This window comes from Entelurus aequoreus, linkage group LG12, assembly GCF_033978785.1.
Source record: "Entelurus aequoreus isolate RoL-2023_Sb linkage group LG12, RoL_Eaeq_v1.1, whole genome shotgun sequence".
Lineage (NCBI taxonomy): Eukaryota > Metazoa > Chordata > Actinopteri > Syngnathiformes > Syngnathidae > Entelurus > Entelurus aequoreus.
In genome coordinates, this window is record NC_084742.1 from 32,039,452 (window position 1) to 32,063,524 (window position 24,073).

Consider the following 24,073-nt stretch of genomic DNA (forward strand, 5'->3'; position numbering starts at 1 on the left):
TCGAAAATATCCGAGCTGTTGGGAATATACTTCCGATTATGTTATCGTCTCATTATCTTTCTTTGCTTTGGTACTAATAAGTAAGACAGGGCGACTTAATATGTGAGTGTGATTTACATTATTTGAAATCTGCTGTAATGATGCTCGTTAGACGGTTTTCTTTGTTATGCGGGTGCTGTAATTAGAATTTCGTCTCAACTCCTTGAAAAAAAGAAATGAGGGCATCCGCTGCTAATAATGCCTGTAATGCATTTGTTCCTACAAGACGATACAAGAAGAGAAGGAACTGGAGTTATTTCTCTTTTTAAGTGTCGCTTAATTGATGTAGGCCTAATTGGAGCTTGTTAGGCATTTGTTTCATTTCTAATTAGTAATTGACTACGCACACAATGCCCTCTTCCCTGTCCAACAACCCCCTCCACCTACAGACTCACCAGTGTAAGTGCCTACTCATAAGACCTTATGAATTAATGTGTGTTTAAGGTGTTTGTGCAAGTTTTATAAACAGTTGTGTTCGTCCTTCAATTCCTCCCAAAGAGTGCAGATAGGGATGTTGGATAGAAGATCAACAACGTTTTTTTTAAGGTGCTGCCCATGCACTATGGTCTGTAAGATACGTAAACTGATCCATAAGTAATTTTAATGGTTGAATTTTTAAACACTGTGTACAGTTTTTTGTTGAGATAATGTTTTGGGTAACATTTTAGCATAGGTAATTGCCAAAAGGAGGTACATTATATATATATATATATATATATATATATATATAAATATATATATATATATATATATATATCTCTGTGTATGTCTGTAGAAACTGACTCACTTTTTTGTTTTTATTTGTGTAATTTGTGTATGAGCTATACCAATTCAGTATACAAAAAAATATTGATATTGAATTATTGATGTTCTAAGTTTAGATTCACATGCTCTATTCTTATATATAAGAATATAATTCCCAACATTCTGTGTCATACAACATAGATAGATAACAAAGTCACAAATGTGTCTTAATGAAATCAAACAATGGATGTCCGCTAACTTTTTGCAACTCAACGCTAAGAAAATGGAAATGCTGATTATCGGTCCTGCTAGACACCGACACCTATTTAATAATACCATCTTAACATTTGACAACCAAATAATTACACAAGGCGACTCGGTAAAGAATCTGGGTATTATCTTTGACCCAACTCTCTCGTTTGAGTCACACATTAATAGTGTTACTAAAACGGCCTTCTTTCATCTCCGTAATATCGCTAAAATTCGTTCCATTTTGAGATTTGTATTCATGCGTTCGTTACGTCTCGTCTCGATTACTGTAACATATTATTTTAGGGTCTCCCTATGTCTAGCATTAAAAGATTACAGTTGGTACAAAATGCGGCTGCTAGACTTTTGACAAGAACTAGAAAGTTTGATCATATTACGCCTATACTGGCTCACCTGCACTGGCTTCCTGTGCACTTAAGATGTGACTTTAAGGTTTTACTACTTACGTATAAAATACTACCCAGTCTAGCTCCATCCTATCTTGCTGATTGTATTGTACCATATGTCCCGGCAAGAAATCTGTGTTCAAAGAACTCCGGCTTATTAGTGATTCTTAGAGCCCCAAAAAAGTCTGCGGGCTATAGAGCGTTTTCTATTTAGGCTCCAGTACTCTGGAATGCCCTCCCGGTAACAGTTAGAGATGCTACCTCATTAGAAGCATTTAAGTCCCATCTTAAAACTAATTTGTATACTCTAGCCTTTAAAAAGACCCCCCTTTTAGACCAGTTGATCTGCCGTTTCTTTTTTTCTCTGCCCCCCTCTCCTTCGTGGAGGGGGGGGCACAGATTCGGTGACCACAGATGAAGCGCTAGCTGTCCAAAGTCGGGACCCAGGGTGGACCACTCATCTGTGCATCAGTTGGGGACGTCTCCGCTCAACATGATCTCCTGCTGGCCTCACTGTGGACTGGACTCTCACTATTATGTTAGATCCACTATGGACTGGACTCTCACAATATTATGCTAGATTCACTCGACGTCCATTGCACCGGTCGCCCAGGGAAGGGTCCCCACATCTGCGGCCCCCTCCAAAGTTTCTCATTGTTATCCCATTGGGTTGAGTTTTTTCTTGCCCTGATGTGGGATCTGAGCCGAGGATGTCGTTGTGGCTTGTGCAGCCCTTTGAGACACTCGTGATTTAGGGCTATATAAGTAAACATTGATTGATTGACAATAATTGAGCGATTTTTCAATTTACCAACTCAATGTAAAAATTCAAGCAAATGCAGCAATTATTTTCTTTTTTCTTAGGTATAGGCGTTTACTGCAAGAGATGACTGCCAATACAAGTCCAGATAACCCAGAGTTCCAACAGCTTTCACGTAAGTGTTTTTTTCTTATTGAAGTGCAATATTTTGTTGAGAAATGTACATAGCACCCTCCGTTAGAGAGAGACAGAGAGATATTCCCGACCAACTATTGAAACATTCTGACTGCCACACACCAGTTATGTATTCATGAAGCACACACATTAGTATTTTCTAGGGGTGCAAAGATTTGTTTTAACAACGATTCGATTCGGAATTTGTGTTTGTTGATAAGATTCAGAGATTATATTTTTTTAGAACAATATGATCCGAAAAGATTCAGTGAGTTGAAATGGATTCAATAACTTTTTACCAGTAGTTCTAAGGAATATAAATGGTCTGTAAATGGTAAATGGTCTGTATTTTTATAGCGTTTTATTATACCTGGAATGATGCCCAAAGCGCTTCACACTATACATCACATTCACCACTTCATATACACATTCACACACTGATGGCGGAAGCTGCCATGCAAGGCGGTAACCACGACATATCAGGAGCAAGGGTAAAAACACTGGCTGTGACGAGGATGGCGGAAGCTGGAATCAAACCTGAAACCCTCGAGTTGCTGGCACGGTTGCTGTACCATTCTGACCCCAATACAAATAGATATATCTATTAATCATTACACTCCTAGTATTGTCTCTTTTAGGAAAGTACCTCCAATTGTAACTTGTTTTGTGGATAAAAGATACAAGTTTCTCCCATATAAACCTCTCTATTACCATAGGCAAGACCACATAACTGTTAAAGGACATGAGGGGTAAGTTTGTGGAACTGCACAATATTGGAATGGAGTACAAGACCATCACCAAGAAGCTCGGTGAAAAAGAGACCGCTCTTTGCTCAATAATTTTTAAATGGAAGAAATACAAATGTATCCAATGTTTTCGTGCATTAATGTAGTTGGCATTAACACTTCTGCTCAAGTGTGCTGCATGGTTATGCCTGGGACTACAGTTAATACATCAATTAATCAAACGATAAATGAAAATGAACTTGATTGCCGTCATCGATTGATTGCCATCCCCGCGCGTTTTAGTTTTCTTCTTCTCTCACTTTTAAACAGGGCACAATAGGATTCACTCTGTGCATCGCTCTCTGCACCTTAGCATGTTTATTCAAGAGCAAAATTAATTTAACCAGCTCACACAAATACAGGATGCATGGACAGATTTTTGCTAGTTGCGACTCACTAGAGAGAAGCACTGCAATTCAGCAAAAATTATGAGTAAAAAAGATGATTGCAAGCCAAATGTCTTGTGTAGGAATATTTCGACTTCAAACTGAATGGGCAACATGGGCCCATCAACCAGGACAAATATTTAAAATATAATAAAATATAGTGTATGCACCCAACTGCAGGAAATATAGTCTTCATTTTTAAAACTTTCTTTCGGGGTTAGCGTGGCAGCTCTTTATTTGTTTCCCCCTCAATTTTCCTCATGATTTTTTTTATTTATTTAACAATCTTTGCTTACAGATATTGAAAGTCAATTGTATTTGCATTGTTTGTTTACTTATTTAAGATAGTTAAAAGTGCTAGACCTTCTAATTACAATGGTACGAATACAAATTAAATTAAAGTTTTCATACATTGACATTTTCACACATTAGTGCTTAATTTGGTCATAAAATTATGCTGGCAATGATATCGTTTTTTTAGCAATAATTTGTGCGGCAATGTATCTTTTAGAAAATTGTTTTATCGTTCAAGGACTATGCACTGCACAAGACCCATCTCTCAGTCTCGATCCGCTAGTAGGGTCCTTTCCTGGGTTTGGTAGATTGCGTTCGCACTTGATCAAATGAACCAGAGTTGTTTTTTACCGGGCCAAATGTTTAGAAGTGTGAATGCACCTTAACGTACAAAAAATGACAACCCCCGAAACTTTCACTGTATCGGTCAGTCACCAGACATTTTTGAAAAACTTGAGTTAAGGGGCAAAGAGCAGCACGGTGGAGTAGGAGTTAGTGCATGTGCCTCACAATACGAAGGTCCTGAGTTCGATCCCGGGCTCTGGGTCTTTCTGTGTGGAGTTTGCATGTTCTCCCCGTGAATGTGTGGGTTCCCTCCGGGTACTCCGGCTTCCTCCCACCTCCAAAGACATGGACCTGGGGATAGGTTGATTGGCAACACTAAATTGGCCCTAGTGTGTGAATGTAAGTGTGAATGATGTCTGTCTGTGTTGGCCATGCGATGAGGTGGCGACTTGTCCAGGGTGTACCCCGCCTTCCGCCCGAATGCAGCTGAGATAGGCTCCAGCACCCCCCGCGACCCTGAAAGGGACAAGCAGTAGAAAATGGATTGAAGGGGCAAAGACATTGTTCACCTATCCTTTCATTCCCCATTTGTTGTTATTGTCACAACATTGCTTTGGCTAGTTGAGAAATTAAAGTGAGGCAAAGCTCACTGTAAGTGCAACTTTTAGTTTGATGTTATTTTGATATAATTAATTGGGAGTGGATCAGAGGATATTAAGCCAGCGCGATATTAATAAATAAAATCCTCCAACATCAACACAAGTCCCGATAATGACTCATTTCAGTCGTCAAATAAACAGTGAAGCTGACTGAAGTGCGGATGTACACAAGGAATTATTTATGTGTATCAATTAAAATCTCATCGCTGATGTGCTGCCTTTGCTTACAAATTAAAACAGCCCCTGACTCTAAGATGAAGGTACATATCTAAAAGTGCTTCACCATCGCCTCTTCCTCTTCTCATTAGTGGTCTGTTTTTAAACTTTTTATGAGGGCTGAGTGTATTTGTGTGTGTGTTTGTCAGGGTGGGGGGAGTAGATCGTAGAGCCTGATGGTATTGTAAAGGGAATTATTTAAAATATATATATATATATATATATATATATATATATATATATATATATATATATATATATATATATATATATATTCCAGATGAATCACAATGAATCTAATTAAGGGAACAAGTACATCCTAAAAAGACTTTGTTGTTGTTTTCTTGTGCTGCTCTGTTGTTTTCCCCCCTGAAGGTTCTCGTTTCGCGTTGCTTGCATTCTTGCTCAATTTTAATTGTTATAATTGCAGCACTTTGGGAGTTTTTACTGTCCTGCTTACAATATGACTGAAGCACAACTCTGATGTAGTAACAAGGTATAGCGCGAGAAATGAAGCTCAGCCTTTGAAACGCTGAAAGTTGTTGCAGTGCTTGTGCTGTGGTGAAACACTACACAGTAAATAAAATGCTTCAAGAATTGGAAGATTTCTTCAGCGTGTCTAATGGGCTAGATGTATTATTAATGCCTCGGTCAGATCTCCTGTGAAGAATACGGTAATTAAAAGTTGTTTTTCTGAGGCAGCTAATGTAAAATATTCCAAGCACGCACAACAAAAGGGGAAAAGTCTACATGCATGCCTTGTTTGCTTTACATTGTAATTGTTGTGAAGTTAAGCGAGCCAATTAGGCTGTGATTATTTTAGTAGAGAGTGAGACAAGTCGCCGGGAGGCATCCAGTGTTTTGTTCCTCAGAACAAAAGTGAATATTGTGCTTGTAATTGTAATTCAGTTTAACTCGTTCAGTAGTTACTTCAAATGTGTTTATGATGCAACTTTAAGAGTTGAAGCCAATTTTCATGACAGGGTGTGACTGTCAGGTTTTGCTTTGTGTTAGCAATTGTAAAAAAGGTAAAAAAGCACCACAATGTTAAAAGGACAATGGAATATAAGTTATTAATGTAAGATTTATTTGTGTCTTCTATTCACTCATTTGCTAGGAGTAAATTGAGTGAAATTGTGTAGAGAATAAAAATCCCATTAAAGGCCTACTGAAATACTTTTTTTTTTTTTAAACGGGGATAGCAGATCCATTCTATGTGTCATACTTGATCATTTTGCGATATTGCCATATTTTTGCTGAAAGGATTTAGTAGAGAACATCGACGATAAAGTTGCAACTTTTGGTCGCTGATAAAAAAAGCCTTGCCTGTACCGGAAGTAGCGTGACGTCACCAGAGGAAGGACTCCTCAATATTTCCCATTGTTTTCAATGCAGCTAGAGATATTCGGACCGAGAAAGCGACGATTACCCCATTAATTTGAGCGAGGATTAAAGATTTGTGGATAAGGAACGTGAGAGTGAAGGACTAGAGTGCAGTGCAGGACGTATCTTTTTTCGCTCTGACCGTAACTTAGGTACAAGGGTTCATTGGATTCCACACTTTCTCCTTTTTCTATTGTGGATCACGGATTTGTATTTTAAACCACCTCGGATACTATATCCTCTTGAAAATGAGAGTCGAGAACGCGAAATGGACATTCACAGTGACTTTTATCTCCACGACAATACATCGGCGAAGCTCTTCAGCTACTGAGCTAACGTGATAGCATCGGGCTCAAATGCAGATAGAAACAAAATAAATAAATCCCTGACTGGAAGGATAGAAAGAAGATCAACAATACTATTAAACCATGTACATGTAACTACACGGTTAATAATTCCCAGCCTGGCAAAGCTTAACGATTCTGTTGCTAACGACGCCATTGAAGCTAACTTAGCAACGGGACCTCACAGAGCTATGATAAAAACATTAGCGCTCCACCTACGCCAGCCCTCATCTGCTCATCAACACCCGTGCTCACCTGCGATCGACGGAAGGACGAAGGACTTCACCCGATCATCCGTGCGGTTGGCGGCTAGCGTCGGCTAGCGCGTCTGCTATCCAAGTAAGTCCTCCTGGTTGTGTTGCTACAGCCAGCCGCTAATACACCGATCCCACCTACAACTTTCTTCTTTGCAGTCTTCATTGTTCATTAAACAAATTGCAAAAGATTCACCAACACAGATGTCCAGAATACTGTGGAATTTTGAAATTAAAACAGAGCTTTTTTGTATTGTATTCAATGGGGTACCAATACTTCCGTATCAACCGTTGACGTCACGCGCATACGTCATCATATCTAGACGTTTTCAACCGGAAGTGTGGCGGGAAATTTAAAATTGCACTTTATAAGTTAACCCGGCCGTATTGGCATGTGTTGCAATGTTAAGATTTCATCATTGATACATAAACTATCAGACTGCGTGGTCGGTAGTAGTGGGTTTCAGTAGGCCTTTAACTTTTTTGTTCACATGAAGCTTTCGTACATATTTAACTCTTACTTCCAGTGGATTTCCTGTGGTAGAATTCAGGTTAATACTGCTAAGCTTTTATTTTGGAGCTTATTTTATTCTGAACAGGAAGTCACCGTGCTCACATTTTAATACTGTGCAACTGGACAGTAGTTCTCTGTTCTTTCCGAAGGATATGGTATCTGACATGGAAAAAAGAATCCTGGAAATTGTCGCTGCACACCCAAATGTGAAAAATATCATCCTGCACATTGGTTTTAATGACATTGTAAAACAACAATCAAGAGAGCTGAAAGAGCACTTCAATAAACTCTTTGAAACAGTCAGCGCTGTGAATGCTGACGTTTTTATCAGTGGTCCTCTACCCCCAATCAGGAGAGGAGCTGAGAGATTCAGTAGACTTTACTCGCTGAATGAGTGGCTATCAAGTGCACTTCTTGCTCGTTCAATGCATTTTATTGACAATTTTAGCTTTTTCTGGGACCGCAGGCATCTTTTTAAGGCAGACGGACTTTGCCTAAATAAGATGGGAGTAAAGCTTTTCATGAACAACATGTTTCACTTCCTGCATCTTGCATCTATCATCACTGCCAAGGACAAGAGACAAGAGGAGCTACCGAGGAAGGAAGACACAACACAGCCTATCAGGAACGTCGAAGGAGGACCGCCATTGCAAAAGGAGAACGTCGACCATGAGATACACCAGAGCAAAGAGGAGAGGTGTCTATCCTCCTCTACCGCCCCCTCCATTCTGCATGTGTGTGAAGATCCCTCCCCCACATCCCCCAAGCCATCCACGTCTCCATCTTTCTCCCTCCCTCAAGTAAACCTTTCTCCCCCCTTGTCCCCCTTGGAGTTCCGGGAGCTACCCCCACTCACGCCCCGCCCTACTCCGATTTTTACCCCCCTAGATCATCGCTCACCTCCACCACCCCCTCCACGAAGGCGTGCTCCACAACCCCTCAGCCATACTTCACTCTTCTCACGCCAACCCCAACCTCAACGTCAACCTTCAGTAGTTCGTCCCAGCTCTGACGCTGCTCACTCCCCCTCCCCCTTACGGCAAACCCCGCCTCGCCCTGACAGCAGTCCTGAATATTTCTGATACAGAAAAGGGTTCAGCAGTAGACCACATTATCAGCTGGACCCAAGGTTGCCTACATCAAATCATGGCACCTTCTACATTCCTGTTGTGACTACCAAGAGAGTAAACATTGGGAAACTTAGCCACCCTGCTAACCTAAACAATCTCATTCCTTTTCTCACCAAATCAAAGCCAACATCGAAGCCTGTCAATAACACCATCAGGATGGGTCTGCTCAATGTCAGGTCTCTGAATAACAAATCATTTTTAGTCAATGATTTTATTACCACTTCTAAACTTGACTTCATGTTTTTAACTGAAACATGGCTGGAACAAAATAACAGTGCAAGCATTCTGATCGAGACAGCACCCCCCAACTATAACTTCATTGATATATGTAGATCGGGGGAAAGAGGTGGAGGGGTTGCTGCTATATTTAAAAACATGTTTCAGGGGATACAGATGTCACTTGGTGATTTTACATCATTTGAATACCTGTGTGCTGTGTTGAAATGCTCTCCCAAAATTCTCTTGTTAATTATCTACAGGCCACCTAAATATTCTGCAAATTTTTTCGATGATTTTACTGAATTATTGTCTAGCATCTCCACTGACTTTGACTGCCTGGGTATAACTGGTTATTTTAATTTTCATATTGACGATTTGAATGACAAGGGCGCAAAATAACTTTTTACTATTTTAGGCAAGGCAAGGCAAGGCAAGGCAACTTTATTTGTATAGCGCTTTTCATACACAAGGCAGACTCAAAGTGCTTCACAGACAACAAAGTGAAATGAAAGAAAATAAAAGCAAAATTAAAATGCAGACAATAAAAATAAAAACAGTGCAGACGTTAAAAGTTAAAAGATTAAAAGATTTAGCTGAAAGCTAAGGTGAACATAAAAGTCTTCAGTCTAGTTTTAAAAGTAGTGAGAGTTGGGGAGAGTCTGACATCTTCAGGAAGTTTATTCCAGCTATGTGTTGCATAGTGACTGAATGATGATCTCCCTTGATTTGAGTTTACTCTTGGAACCGCTAACAGATTGGTCTCAGAAGATCTTAGTGATCTAGAGGGCGTATATAGTGGGAGCATATCAGTGATATACTTGGGCCCTAGACCATGTAGTGATTTATATGTGAGCAGGAGGATTTTGAAATCTATTCTCTGATGTACAGGGAGCCAATGTAAGGATTTAAGAATTGGTGTAATGTGCTCACATTTTTTGGTCTTTGTTAGAACTCTAGCAGCAGCGTTCTGAACAAGCTGTAGCTGCCTGACAGTTTTTTTGGGAAGACCTGCAAGGAGACCATTACAATAGTCTAGCCTACTGGTAATAAAGGCATGTACAAGTTTTTCTAAGTCTTGAGCTGACATGAGCCCTCTAAGTCTTTTTACATTTTTGAGGTGATAGTAGGCCGATTTTGTTACTGATTTGATGTGACTGTCGAAATGTAAATCAGAATCTAAAATAACCCCAAGATTTCTGGCTTTATTTGAGGTTTTCAGGGACAGTGATTTAAGGTGTTGGATGACTTTAAACCTTTCTTTTTTAGCACCAAAAACAATTATCTCAGTTTTATCTTCATTTAGTTGTAGGAAATTTTGGCACATCCAGTGTTTGACTTGCTCAATGCACTGGCACAGAAGATCTATGGGGCGATAGTCATTTGGTGATAGCGCTACATAGATTTGGGTGTCATCGGCATAGCAATGATGGTCAATGTTATTATTTTGCATGATTTGTCCTAGTGGGAGCATATAGATGTTAAATAAAGTCGGCCCCAAGATTGAACCTTGGGGGACTCCACACGTTACGTTGGTTGGTTCTGATACAAAGTCACCAATGGAAACAAAATAGTTCCTATCTTGTAGATATGACTTGAACCAGCTTAAAACTGTGCCTGAGATCCCCACCCAGTTTTCCAACCTGTCCAAAAGTATTGAGTGGTCGACAGTGTCAAATGCAGCACTGAGGTCCAAAAGCATTAATACTGAAGTTTTGCCAGAGTCTGTGTTTAGACGGATGTCATTTATAACTTTAAGAAGGGCCGTCTCTGTGCTATGAAGAGGTCGAAATCCTGACTGGAAGTTGTTGTGGCAGCCAGTAGAAGCCAAGAAGTGATTTAGTTGTTGGAGGACAACTTTCTCAATTATTTTACTTATGAATGGTAGATTTGAAATTGGTCTGTAGTTGTTGATAACAGAGGCATCTAGGCTCTGCTTTTTTAGAAGAGGTTTAATGACTGCAGTTTTGAAAGCCTTCGGGAAATTGCCCGATTTAATAGAATTATTAACTATTTGCAAGATGTCTGTTGATAGGCAGTCAAAAACATTCTTAAAGAAGTTGGTAGGTAAAACATCAAGGCAGCAGGTGGATGACTTTAGAGCTGTCACCGTTTCCACTAGAGTTTTAGAGTCTATGGCATTAAAGCTTGCCATCATTGCTGTGTTACTTTTGCCTAAATGGGGTGGTGATCCAACTTTTTTACTTGAGATATTGATGGTGCGTCTGATGCCTTCAATTTTATCAGTATAAAAGAATGCAAAGTCATTGCATTTCTGCGTGGAATGGAGTTCGGCTGGTATTTGTGTTGGGGGTTTAGTCAGTCTGTCAACGATTGTGAATAGGGTTTTGGCCTTATTTGTGTTGCTGTTTATGATATTGGAGAAGAATGTTTCTCTAGCACTTTTTAGTTTTAGTTTTTAATAATATTTTAGACACATTTGAACTGTCTCAACATGTGAAAGAGGCTACTCATTGTAAGGGACACACTCTGGACCTGATTATCACAAAAGGTCTCAATGTTTCTGATGTTCTTGTGATTGATCCTTCATTGTCTGATCATTTCTGTGTTTTCTTTAAAATTTCTGTAATTCCGGACACACAAACAGAATCAAAGAAGGTCAAAAAGCGGTACATAAATGAACATGCTAATGTACTCTTTAAAAACGCCATCTCCTCACTACCACCTCTAAACCCATGTCATGCTGATGATCTTGTAAGCAACTTTAATTCCAAAATTGTGAATATCATAGATATCATTGCACCTGTTACAGTTAAAAAGATTTCTGGTAAGCAAAAGGCACCCTGGAGAAAATCTGCTGTTGTAACAGCCCAGAGAAGAGAGTGCAGGAAGGCTGAACGAATCTGGCGGAATACAAAACTTCATATTCACCATGACATCTATAAAGAGAGCCTCCAGGCCTACAATTTAGTCTTAAAAAGTGCTAGAGAAACATTCTTCTCCAATATCATAAACAGCAACACTAATAAGGCCAAAACCCTATTCGCAACCGTTGACAGACTGACCAACCCCCCAACACAAATACCAGCCGAACTCCATTCCACGCAGAAATGCAAAGAGTTTGCATTCTTTTATACTGATAAAATTGAAGGCATCAGACGCGCCATCAATATCTCAAGTAAAAAAGTTGGATCACCACCCCCTTTAGGCAAAAGTAACACAGCAATGATGGCAAGCTTTAATGCCATAGACTCTATAAGTCTAGTGGAAACCGTGACAGCTCTAAAGTCATCCACCTGCTGCCTTGATGTTTTACCTACCAACTTCTTTAAGAATGTTTTTGACTGCCTATCAATAGACGTATTGCAAATAGTTAATAATTCTATTTCCCAAAGGCTTTCAAAACTGCAGTCATTAAACCTCTTCTAAAAAAAGCAGAGCCTAGATGCCTCTGTTATCAACAACTACAGACCAATTTCAAATCTACCATTCATAAGTAAAATAATTGAGAAAGTTGTCCTCCAACAACTAAATCACTTCTTGGCTTCTACTGGCTGCCACAACAACTTCCAGTCAGGATTTTGACCTCTTCATAGCACAGAGACGGCCCTTCTTAAAGTTATAAATGACATCCGTCTAAACACAGACTGGCAAAACTTCAGTATTAATGCTATTGGACCTCAGTGCTGCATTTGACACTGTCGACCACTCAATACTTTTGGACAGGTTGGAAAACTGGGTGGGGATCTCAGGCACAGTTTTAAGCTGGTTCAAGTCATATCTACAAGATAGGAACTATTTTGTTTCCATTGGTGACTTTGTATCAGAACCAACCAACGTAAACTTGTGGAGTCCCCCAAGGTTCAATCTTGGGGCCAACTTTATTTAACATCTATATGCTCCCACTAGGACAAATCATGCAAAATAATAACATTGACCATCATTGCTATGCCGATGACACCTAAATCTATGTAGCGCTATCACCAAATGACTATCGCCCCATAGATCTTCTGTGCCAGTGCATTGAGCAAGTCAAACACTGCCAACATTTCCTACAACTAAATGAAGATAAAACCGAGATAATTGTTTTTGGTGCTAAAAAAGAAAGGTTTAAAGTCATTCAACACCTTCAATCACTGTCCCTGAAAACCTCAAATAAAGGCAGAAATCTTGGGGTTATTTTAGATTCTGATTTACATTTCGACAGTCACATCAAATCAGTAACAAAATCGGCCTACTATCACCTCAAAAATGTAACAACACTTAGAGGGCTCATGTCAGCTCAAGACTTAGAAAAACTTGTACATGCCTTTATTACCAGTAGGCTAGACTATTGTAATGGTCTCCTTGCAGGTCTTCCCAAAAAAACTGTCAGGCAGCTACAGCTTGTTCAGAACGCTGCTGCTAGAGTTCTAACAAAGACCAAAAAATGTGAGCACATTACACCAATTTTTAAATCCTTACATTGGCTCCCTGTACATCAGAGAATAGATTTCAAAATCCTCCTGCTCACACATAAATCACTACATGGTCTAGGGCCGAAGTATATTACTGATATGCTCCCACTATATAAGCCCTCTAGATCACTAAGATCTTCTGAGACCAATCTGTTAGCGGTTCCCAGAGTAAACTCAAATGAAGGGAGAGCATCATTCAGTCACTATGCAACAAATAGCTGGAATAAACTTCCTGAAGATGTCAGACTCTCCCCAACTCTGACTACTTTTAAAACTAGACTGAAAACTTTTATGTTCACCTTAGCTTTCAGCTAAATCTTTTAATCTTTTAACGTCCGCACTGTTTTTATTTTTATTGTCTGCATTTTAATTTTGCTTTTATTTTCTTTCATTTCACTTTGTTGTCTGTGAAGCACTTTGCGTCTGCCTTGTGAATGAAAAGTGCTATACAAATAAAGTTGCCTTGCTTTGTCTTGCCTTGTCGCTGTTATCATTTCATGCTACTTAGCGATAATGATGCTTACAGTTATACAACTCATGTCGACATGAACGGAAACATTTTTCATAAAAAGGAAACCGTATGTCGACAAAAACGGTCAACCATGTACTGTATTTTGACGTTGACTTCAGTGGCTACATTGTTAGTAATAAAAATAACACAGTGGATCAGGACTAAATGAGTTGGTCCATGGCACATAGGCAGGTTGTCAACATAAGCACAAACAACTTAAGCAGGTGAGCAAGATTCCTTACCACCTGACTACACCCTGGACTGGTCGCCAATCAATCACAAGGAACATATAGAATTATATTGAAACTTTATAAAACATACTTGAATATGGTTAATCATAAAACATAAAATAAAAAGATAATGCTCAATAATAATAATAATAAGAAGAAGAAATTAAGAAAAACTTATTTGTACTCCTTAGTGGCCTTAGAATAACCTGATGACTTATCATTTTATTTCCATTCTAAATAGATTGTTCAATACAGCAAAACATTGTTTGATGTGTTTGAGATGCACATGTTAGAACTACAATTTATGGATATTGGTCAACAAGAATCAGTCAGCTGGTGTTCATTTTGCTATAGTTGTCCTGTGCATTTAAAAGTAACAATGTTTACCTTGGAGCTCTAGGTTTAGCGGACCATTCCATGTTTTTTTAATTATTATTGGTGGATGTCTGGAAAATTAGATACATAATAAACAATACAATTAAAGCGGAAATTAATGAAATACTTTATTATGGATGTTATTTAATATGTTGTACTTTTAAATAGTTTTTAAACATTCTATACTTATTTTTTATGATTATTTAAAGATGTTAAATATTTTTTAAATATTAATTTGTGATTACATTTTATTCTATTGTGAATAATCTGCAGTTTTTTTGGATGCTATTTTTCTCTTACATCCCCACTTCAAGCAATGATCAAGTGTGTTCCATTTCTGACTCTATTCGACAACTACTGTAGTTGGCAAATACATGGTTGATTTAACAAATACCATGGTGTGTGTTTGCCACAGGGGCGGTGGCTGCAGTGGAACTGCTTCACCAGCGCATCCAGAACAACACTCGGTGCCATGAGAACCACCTGCAGCTTTGCCGGGTGCAGAAACTGCTGAAGGGGCGAAAGACGAAGGTGTTGGCTGCAGGTTAGAGCCTCTGATCACTTATTCTTTTCATCTCATTCAAGGAGCACCTCAAACCACCCCTCTCTGCATCTATTGTTGTGTCCTGTGGGATTCGTGAAGGAGGTGCAAGCCAAGTGTAGACACACAAAAAGAACATTCTCTAATTATAGAGAAATTATCTAGGTTATTTGAATACTTTTTTATACTAATCAATGCAACTTGTTGTCCACTTGAAAACAATACAAACAATGATTATTCCTTTCCCTTAACTTTCCTCTTGTTCAATTATTTCCGCCCTTCTGTTGTCTTTCTACTTGTGGAGCGGTGGCCCTTTTCTCCCCGCCACTCCCCCTCCTGTTGTTGATCCCCGGGGACTTTGGCCTCCTCGTTGTTCCGCTCGCCCTGTCAATCTCCCCCGGGACCAATTAGGGCTCAGTCTCATCTCGTGGACCTGCAGATAAAAAGGCAGCCAAAGTGTGTGTGTTTTTTAGATATGGGTAATGCATGTGTGTGCGCCAAGCTACGGGAATGTGTTTGTTTAGTGGGATATGCAAGCTTTTGTGTGTGTGTGTGTGTGTGTGTGTGTGTGTGTGTGTGTGTGTGTGTGTGTGTGTGTGTGTGTGTGTGTGTGTGTGTGTGTGTGTGTGTGTGTGTGTGTGTGTGTGTGTGTGTGTGCGTGCGTGCGTGCGTGCGTGCGTGCGTGCGTGCGTGCGTGCGTGCGTGCGTGCGTGCGTGCGTGCGTGCGTGCGTGCGTGCGTGCGTGCGTGCGTGTGTGTAGGCGTGCTGGTGTAGGCTCAGAGTAAAGCGGCAAATAGCGACGCATCTCTAATGCTGATGTGGGAAGTTTTCAAAAGCGCCTTTCATTCAAGTTCTCAGGCCCCTCTGCCGCCTTTCCAGCCAATAAACCCCCAGTCCCACCAGGCAGACTTCAGAGCGGCAGCAGCCTCACACCGATCTATTTCGCTTCCACCCCACTAGCATCACCATCTAATGTAGGGGAAAAGCAAAACCTCTGCCATTTACAGATGAGACGCGTCAGGCTCCTCAGCCGTATTAAGTAGCTCTGTAGGAGATTGAGAGGGGCGGGGGGCTACTGTGAGACATAAAGCTTGAATCAATGGGACATCGATACAGCAGACAGAGGCCCTGTTTCCCGAGGAGACTACAGATTTATGTCTGCCAACTGACTCCTTAAATTTAAAACAAAGATATCGCACATTTTGGCATATTTCAGATGCCTCTTGACAAAAGATTTGTGTGCTCAATATAATACTGCCATAGTAGCATCACTACCACACAAGGATTTAAAGGAAGGCCAATTGATACTGAGAAAGATCAAAATATGATTGCTGATTAGACATAATTATCGGTTCGTCAATTAATTACACTTCTGTCAATTGTGTAAGATTTATTGCCTTTGGGCAATTGATGGAGTGGCAGAGTTGCTGTTGACTCTTTTACCTAGCTTGTACTCTGAAGACAATCCACATACTGATCAGCTCGGAGATGATGTGAAAAACATGAGATGAGAAAAAGTTTAGAAAGCGTTAATTTCTTTTACAGATTAGATAATAGATTAAAATTAGTGCTGTCGGATGATTAAAATCTTTAATCGGATTAATCACAACTAAATATCTTATATTTTTGATCATAGTAATAGCGTGTAGGGCTGCATTCACAAAGTTTAATGTAGTCATTTGATTATAAGAAATATTAGATTTTTATTCTGTTGCTTTGATTAATAGTATAATGAGAGTATTTATTACAAATTTATAAAATACATACCACATGCAGTGCCGAGACCTTTAGCATAGTTTCTGCATTGCTCTTGCACAAAAGCGCACATGAGAGCGGTATGAGTGTGGGTACAGTGATCTATGTGGCAGCAAACAGCGGATAGTTTTAGTTTTGTTTTATTTGGGTTTTTTTTTTCATTAATGCACACATGTTGAAAGTGCAATTTCAATTGTTTTTTATTAAACGTTTTGTTTATTGGATTTTTAACATATAGAGTCCAGAAATACAATTAAACAAATATTGTTTTTTCTCCCCCAATCAAGTAACCCAGAGAAATGATATATAAAATAAGAATAATAAATAAGGAAAAAATTATGGATCAGAAAAAAAAAAAAAATGCATCAGTCAAATATGTACAGGAAAATATTGACATGAAGCCACAGACAACTGCACTCCTGAATGTCCCCAACACGCTGCAGCAATACACAAAAGCAGACAGAGAGCTCATCAATTAGCTATCTTTCAAATACTTTTCAATCAGGGTTAAATTTGAGGTCAGTCTTTTTTTTACATATTTTAGGAAACTACCCCATACTTCCTGAAACTTCACAGAACAACTGTTCAATATCAGCCTAATTTTCTCCAGTTTGAGAAAATACAGAACATCTTTAATTCAGCAGGTATGGCAAGGAGGCACTGTTGCCTTCCAGTTTAAGACAACTAATCTTCTAGCCCAGTGGTCCCCAACCTTTTTGTAGCTGTGGACCGGTCAACGCTTGAAAATTTGTCCCACGGACATAAAGAAATACAATCATGTGTGCTTACGGACTGCATCCCTGCCGACTGTATTGATCTATATTGATATACCTATAATGTATATATTGTGTTTTTTATGTTGATTTAATTTTAATTTTTTTAATTTCTTGTGCGGCCCGATACCAATCGGTCCGCGGAGGATGGTTGGGGACCACTGTTCTAGCCGACAAAGTAGTGAATGCTACACAATTCTTATTGAACGTGCTAAGTGTAGATGACTGAGGTGCTACGCCTAATAGTCCACGGATGTGCAGATATCTAAAAAAGTGTTGATTAGGGAGTGAAAATTCATCACAACATTGCTGGTAAGAGGAAAAAGTGTACATCTTAAATGTTGTTGATCCCCAGACTTGACCATCTTAAAAAGGCATTATTGACAAAAGAGGGAGGGAAAGCATGATTAGCTTGATGATGGGTGCAAGAAAAAAAAAAGTCTGTAAACCAAAATAGCGCTTGAACTGAACCCAAATTCTGAATGAGGTTTTTACCATTGGATTGGTCCATTGGGATCAAATGCTTTATCCATCCATCTTCTACCGCTTGTCCCTTTCGGGGTCGCGAGGGGTATCTCAGCTGCATGCGGGCGGGAGGCGGAGTACACCCTGGACAAGTCGCCACCTCATCGCAGGGCCAACACAGATAAACAGACAACATTCACACTCACATTCACACACTAGGGACAATTTAGTGTTGCCAATCAACCTATCCCCAGGTGCATGTCTTTGGAGGTGGGAAGAAGCCGGAGTACCCGGAGGGAACCCACGCAGTCACGGGGAGAACATGCAAACTCCACACAGAAAGATCCCGAGCCCAGGATTGAACCCACGACCTTCGTATTCTGAGGCACATGCACTAACCCCTGTTCCACCGTGCTGCCCCAAATGCTTTATATTGCAGTCAATTTTTAATGACAAATATCAAAAACATGATAAAAAAAAAACATCCCTGGCCAACTGGACCAAATGCACAACTGTCCATCGAGTGAGTCACACTTTAATATTATTCATGATACATGCAACACCACCGTACAACTACAGTACATACGCTGTCTGGCTAGCTGTGTACAAACAAAACATGAAATGTGGGCTAATACTTTACAGATACTGTAATATGGTTGTTTATGTTTTTCAGTCAGTACAGATTGGTGTCCTATCGCATTGTGTTGTGCATTACAAGCTCAAACGCGTTTTGTACTGACGTAGAAGCTATCTTATGTCTTTCCGTAGCTAACTTTTACTGGTAATTCCGAAGCATGCCGATGTGTTACTACACTAGAATAAGATTTCCTCAGTGTTTGCTCTTACATTAACAATGTTGCTACAGCTTGGTTATTAAACAGGTTACGGAACATAACTGAAGTATTTTTGACAGTTTTTAAATGCATTTGAAACTGATTTAGATGTATAATTGATTGCTCCCATAAGCTGCATTGCTCGCCACTAAGAACGAGCCGATTTTTACATGTTAGAAACCGAGAGAGAAAAAAAACGTTTTTCTTCTAGACTCTCTTTTTTTTTTTTTTTTTTTGCATTCTAAATATTAAATAAATGCCATAAAAGTCTGCTTACAATGGAGTCTTTGGGTGCTGCTCAATTCCTTTTACAAAGCCCTTAAATGAACATCAAAACACCTCCATTGAGGTTTTATGTACATTATGTAAGTATATATGTTATGTAGTAATGGGGACCTTTATAATAACATTTTATATTTACGTATTTTGCTATTTTTCATTTGCATTAATTTAAAAAAACAAAACAAAACGCTTTTTTGTTTTGTTTTTTCTTTTCTTCATCACTAATGATTACTCACTGCAGACTTTATGAGAGCCAACAAACATAATAAAATATCTCTTACCATGCAAGGTCTGCTGTCATTAGGATGCTGACTGATGGGATGTTTATATATTCCCATTTAGTTGAAGAATGTCTCATAATCCTCACAAAGAAAAAGGGTGACGGGCTGGGGGGAACCAAGCATCTTTTTGTGTCGTTCTGGCCATTTTCGGGTCCTAATTGGCTGTCAAAGTGTACCAACTTGCCGGAATACATACTCAGACTTCTTCTGTCTAGGTGAGATGCGTGATTTATGATCTAGAATAAACTTCCAGGAAGCAGGGAACCGAGAAAACTGCAACCCATTCAAGGATGTAAACATAGGGACACACAGTAGTGATCACGGTGCCACTATAAATAGTTTGTCTGCGTTACCGCTTATAATAACAATATCACTAACACGTATTTGGATTTTTTTGGGATTTTATAAAGTATGATGGTTGATGGCTTGAGTTAGCAAAAGTGCCAACAAAACACAAACAAGGTCACATTTCCACAGAGCTAAGCACGCCCTGCATCAGCCATCCTCAGCCGGAAGTCCCCGTGCAATTTCAATGCTGATGACGTGTATTTGTTAGAAAAGAAGAATGGTGGTTATAGCAAGCAGAAAAATATTATTTATTTTAACTATCCATCCATCCATCCATTTTCTACCGCTTATTCCCTTTTTGGGTCGGGGGGGGGGGAGGCTGGAGCTTATCTCAGCTACAATCGGGCGGTAGGCGGGGTACACCCTGGACAAGTCACCACCTCATAACAGGGCCAACACAGACAGACAGACAACATTCACACTCACATTCACACACTAGGGCCCATTTAGTGTTGCCAATCAACCTATCCTCAGGTGCATGTCTTTGGAGGTGGGAGGAAGCCGGAGTATTTTCCCTAAAATACGCATTGAGGCTATAAAGTGTGTTTTACCCAAATACTCGATTAATCGAACAAACTAATCAATATACTAATTGATTACTAAATAATCAATAGCTGCAGCCTTAATCGTGTTTCATTTTGCATGAGGAGGAAGAGAATATATTTGGATATAATAACATGTTTATTAAACACCTTAACATCATTTCTATGTTAACAAAAACAGTGTAATTTGAGTATGAGCTATCAAGGTATACATTAATATGGATTAAATGTTTGTTTTTTTCAACAAACATTTATCCATCCATCCATTTTCTACCGCTTGTCCCTTTTGGGGTTGCAGGGGGTGCTGGATCCTATCTCAGCTGCATTCTCAGCGGAAGGCGGGGTACACCCTGGACATATTAATTTAAAACTGTTTCTCCTGTTGTGTTATTAATGTGGATTTTCAAGATGAAGTGATTTGGTGAAAAGAAAATGCCTTCCTTTGATACTTTGTTTTTTGACAGTTCCGTCATGGCTATTTTTATACAAAAAAATTATATCAAGAGGGCTTCCATATTGACTTGTTTGCTTCTACATCGTGTCAGCACCGGATCAACTGGACATTAGCGCAAGCACAACATTTCAGGGATTTTTAGTCATTTTGCACTGTAAATGGGAATTGAGTTGAATATTTTGATCAGATTGATGATTATAGCGGATTCATTACCGATAATGGCGTTAATTTTGAAAGCCCTAGTTAAAAAAACAAAACATTTTACCACACTTTTCTTCTTCGTTGATACAAAATATGCATTTACGTGTCAGCGCTCGAAAGCAGAGGCTAACGACAAAGTTTATTGATTTAATTAAAAAAACAAGGTCTTTTCACCAAAGCCCTGCAAGCACGATATGAACTTAAAGTAAAATGTGAGGCAGCGACCACATAGCCCTAAATATTTTCAGACTCCAGATAAGTAAGCTCATGTCTGACAAATAAACATACTTGCTAGATAAAAAAATTTCAGACAATGAAAGTGCTTGACTTTACAGAAAATATCCCCTTTAAAAGTTAAATACAGCCAACTTGAATTTATAAGCGTGCTCACGTTCAGAGCAGTGGTAGTTATGGTAGGTGGCAACATAGTGTTTCATGTTTACCATTTGATTACATCTTCTTGCAATTGTATAAGAATATTGAAATAAATGCAGACTCAAGGTGCATCTGCCGTCAATCTCCGCGTTGTCATTCATGAAAGTTAACTTTGTTTGACTGTCAGCGGTTACAGATGTTTGTCTTGTTTTAAAGGTTTTTACTACATTCTACGAAAGAACATGATGTTTTAGTGGGGAAATTAGCTTGTTGGAGCTGAATACTGCAATATTCAGCTCCAACAAGCTACAAACCCCGTTTCCATATGAGTTGGGAAATTGTGTTAGATGTAAATATAAACGGAATACAATGATTTGCAAATCCTTTTCAACCCATATTCAGTTGAATGCACTACAAAGACAAGATATTTGATGTTCAAACTCATTAACTTTTTTTTTTTGCAAATAATAATTAACTTAGAATTTCATGGCTGCAACACGTGCCAAAGTAGTTGGGAAAGGGCCTGTTCACCACTGTGTTACATGGCCTTTCCTTTTAACAACACTCAGTAAACGTTTGGGAACTAAGCAGACCAATTTTTTAAGCTTCTCAGGTGGAATTCTTTCCCATTCTTGCTTGATGTACAGCTTAAGTTGTTCAACAGTCCGGGGGTCTCCGTTGTGGTATATTAGGCTTCATAATGGGCCACACATTTTCAATGGGAGACAGGTCTGGACTACAGGCTGGCCAGTCTAGTACCCGCACTCTTTTACTATGAAGCCACGTTGATGTAACACGTGGCTTGGCATTGTCTTGCTGAAATAAGCAGGGGCGTCCATGGTAACGTTGCTTGGATGGCAACATATGTTGCTCCAAAACCTGTATGTACCTTTCAGCATTAATGGCGCCTTCACAGGTGTGTAAGTTACCCATGTCTTGAGCACTAATACACCCCCATACCATCACAGATGTTGGCTTTTCAACTTTGCGCCTATAACAATCCGGATGGTTCTTTTCCTCTTTGGTCCGGAGGACACGACGTCCACAGTTTCCAAAAACAATTTGAAATGTGGACTCGTCAGACCACAGAACACTTTTCCACTTTGTATCAGTCCATCTTAGATGAGCTCAGGCCCAGCAAAGCAAACGGCGTTTCTGGGTGTTGTTGATAAACGGTTTTCGCCTTGCACAGAAGAGTTTTAACTTCCACTTACAGATGTAGCGACCAACTGTAGTCACTGACAGTGGGTTTCTGAAGTGTTCCTGAGCCCATGTGGTGATATCCTTTACACACTGATGTCGCTTGTTGATGCAGTACAGCCTGAGGGATCGAAGGTCACGGGTTTAGCTGCTTACGTGCAGTGATTTCTCCAGATTCTTTGAACCCTTTGATGATATTACGGACCGTAGATGTTGAAATCCCTAAATTCCTTGCAATAGCCGTTTGAGAAAGGTTTTTCTTAAACTGTTCAACAATTTGCTCACGCATTTGTTGACAAAGTGGTGTCCCTCACCCCATCCTTGTTTGTGAATGACTGAGCATTTCATGGAATCTACTTTTATACCCAATCATGGCACCCACCTGTTCCCAATTTGCCTGGTTACCTGTTGGATGTTCCAAATAAGTGTTTGATGAGCATTCCTCAACTTTATCAGTATTTATTGCCACCTTTCCCAACTTCTTTGTCACGTGTTGCTGGCATCAAATTCTAAAGTTAATGGTTATTTGCAAAAAAAAAATGTTTTATCAGTTTGAACATCAAATATGTTGTCTTTGTAGCATATTCAACTGAATATGGGTTGAAAATGATTTGCAAATCATTGTATTCCGTTTATATTTACATCTAACACAATTTCCCAACTCATATGGAAACAGGGTTTGTAATTTCCCCAGTAAGTAAGTAGGTTTACATGTAAACCTACTTACTTAAATACATGCCAAATCTGACCTGTCCTCATTCTGTCACATCTCTGTGCCTCTTGTTATTGCTCTACAGTACAGAGGAACAGGACCCTTTGTAGATCAACCTTTTATTTCCTGCCCCACCTTTCCTCAGCCCCCCACCTGGACTTGCCCCAAAGACTTTGTAGTGTGAGCTGAGGTGCTCTTTGACAAGGAGAACTGAAAAACCTTTACATGGAGAGGAGTGCTTGGCACCTCCTGCTCTTTGAATCCTCTGCTGCCTCAAAGCCCAGCGGATGGTCAGATTCTAGCAGGGAGTCTGGGAAAAGCTCTTGGACAAAGAGTCCTCTTCACTTTCTGTATCAAACTTCTCAGACTCTGGACAATTTCTGTCAAGGTACAGCTTATAAAAACAATATTAATACAAAACCCAAAACCAACATATATTCAATTGAATCGACTGCAAAGACAAGATATTTAACGTTCAAACTGGAAAACTTTATTTTTTGCAAATATTAGCTCATTTGGAATTTGATGCCTGTAACATGTTTCAAAAAAGCAGCAACAAGTGGCAAAAAAGACTGAGATAGGTGAGGAATGCTCATCAAACACTTATTTTGAATATCCCACAGGTAAACAGGCTAATTGGGAACAGGTGGGTGCCATGATTGGGTATAAAAGCAGCTTCCATGAAATGCTTAGTCATTCACAAACAAGGATGGGGTGAGGGTCACCACTTTGTGAACAATTGCGTGAGCAAATTGTCGAACAGTTTAAGAACAACATTTCTCAACGAGCTATTGCAAGGAATTTAGGGATTTTTGACCATCTAAAGGTTCAGAGAATCAGGAGAAATCACTGCACGTAAGCGATTATATTTCGGACCTTCGATCCCTCAGGCGGTACTGCATCAAAAACCGACATAGGGTGTAAAGGATATCGCCACA

At 39.5% G+C, this 24,073-nt stretch overlaps 1 protein-coding gene across 2 annotated transcripts in view; it reads left to right on the forward strand.

Moving 5' to 3' along the window:
- Positions 1–24,073, forward strand: part of arhgef39 (Rho guanine nucleotide exchange factor (GEF) 39) — a 105,141-nt gene that overhangs the window by 46,938 nt on the left and 34,130 nt on the right. For both annotated transcript variants that reach the window (XM_062065682.1, XM_062065681.1), the window contains exons 6-7: positions 2,304–2,374; positions 14,789–14,917. In XM_062065682.1, coding sequence (XP_061921666.1) covers positions 2,304–2,374; positions 14,789–14,917 — 200 coding nt within the window. The remainder of the gene's footprint in view (positions 1–2,303; positions 2,375–14,788; positions 14,918–24,073) is intronic.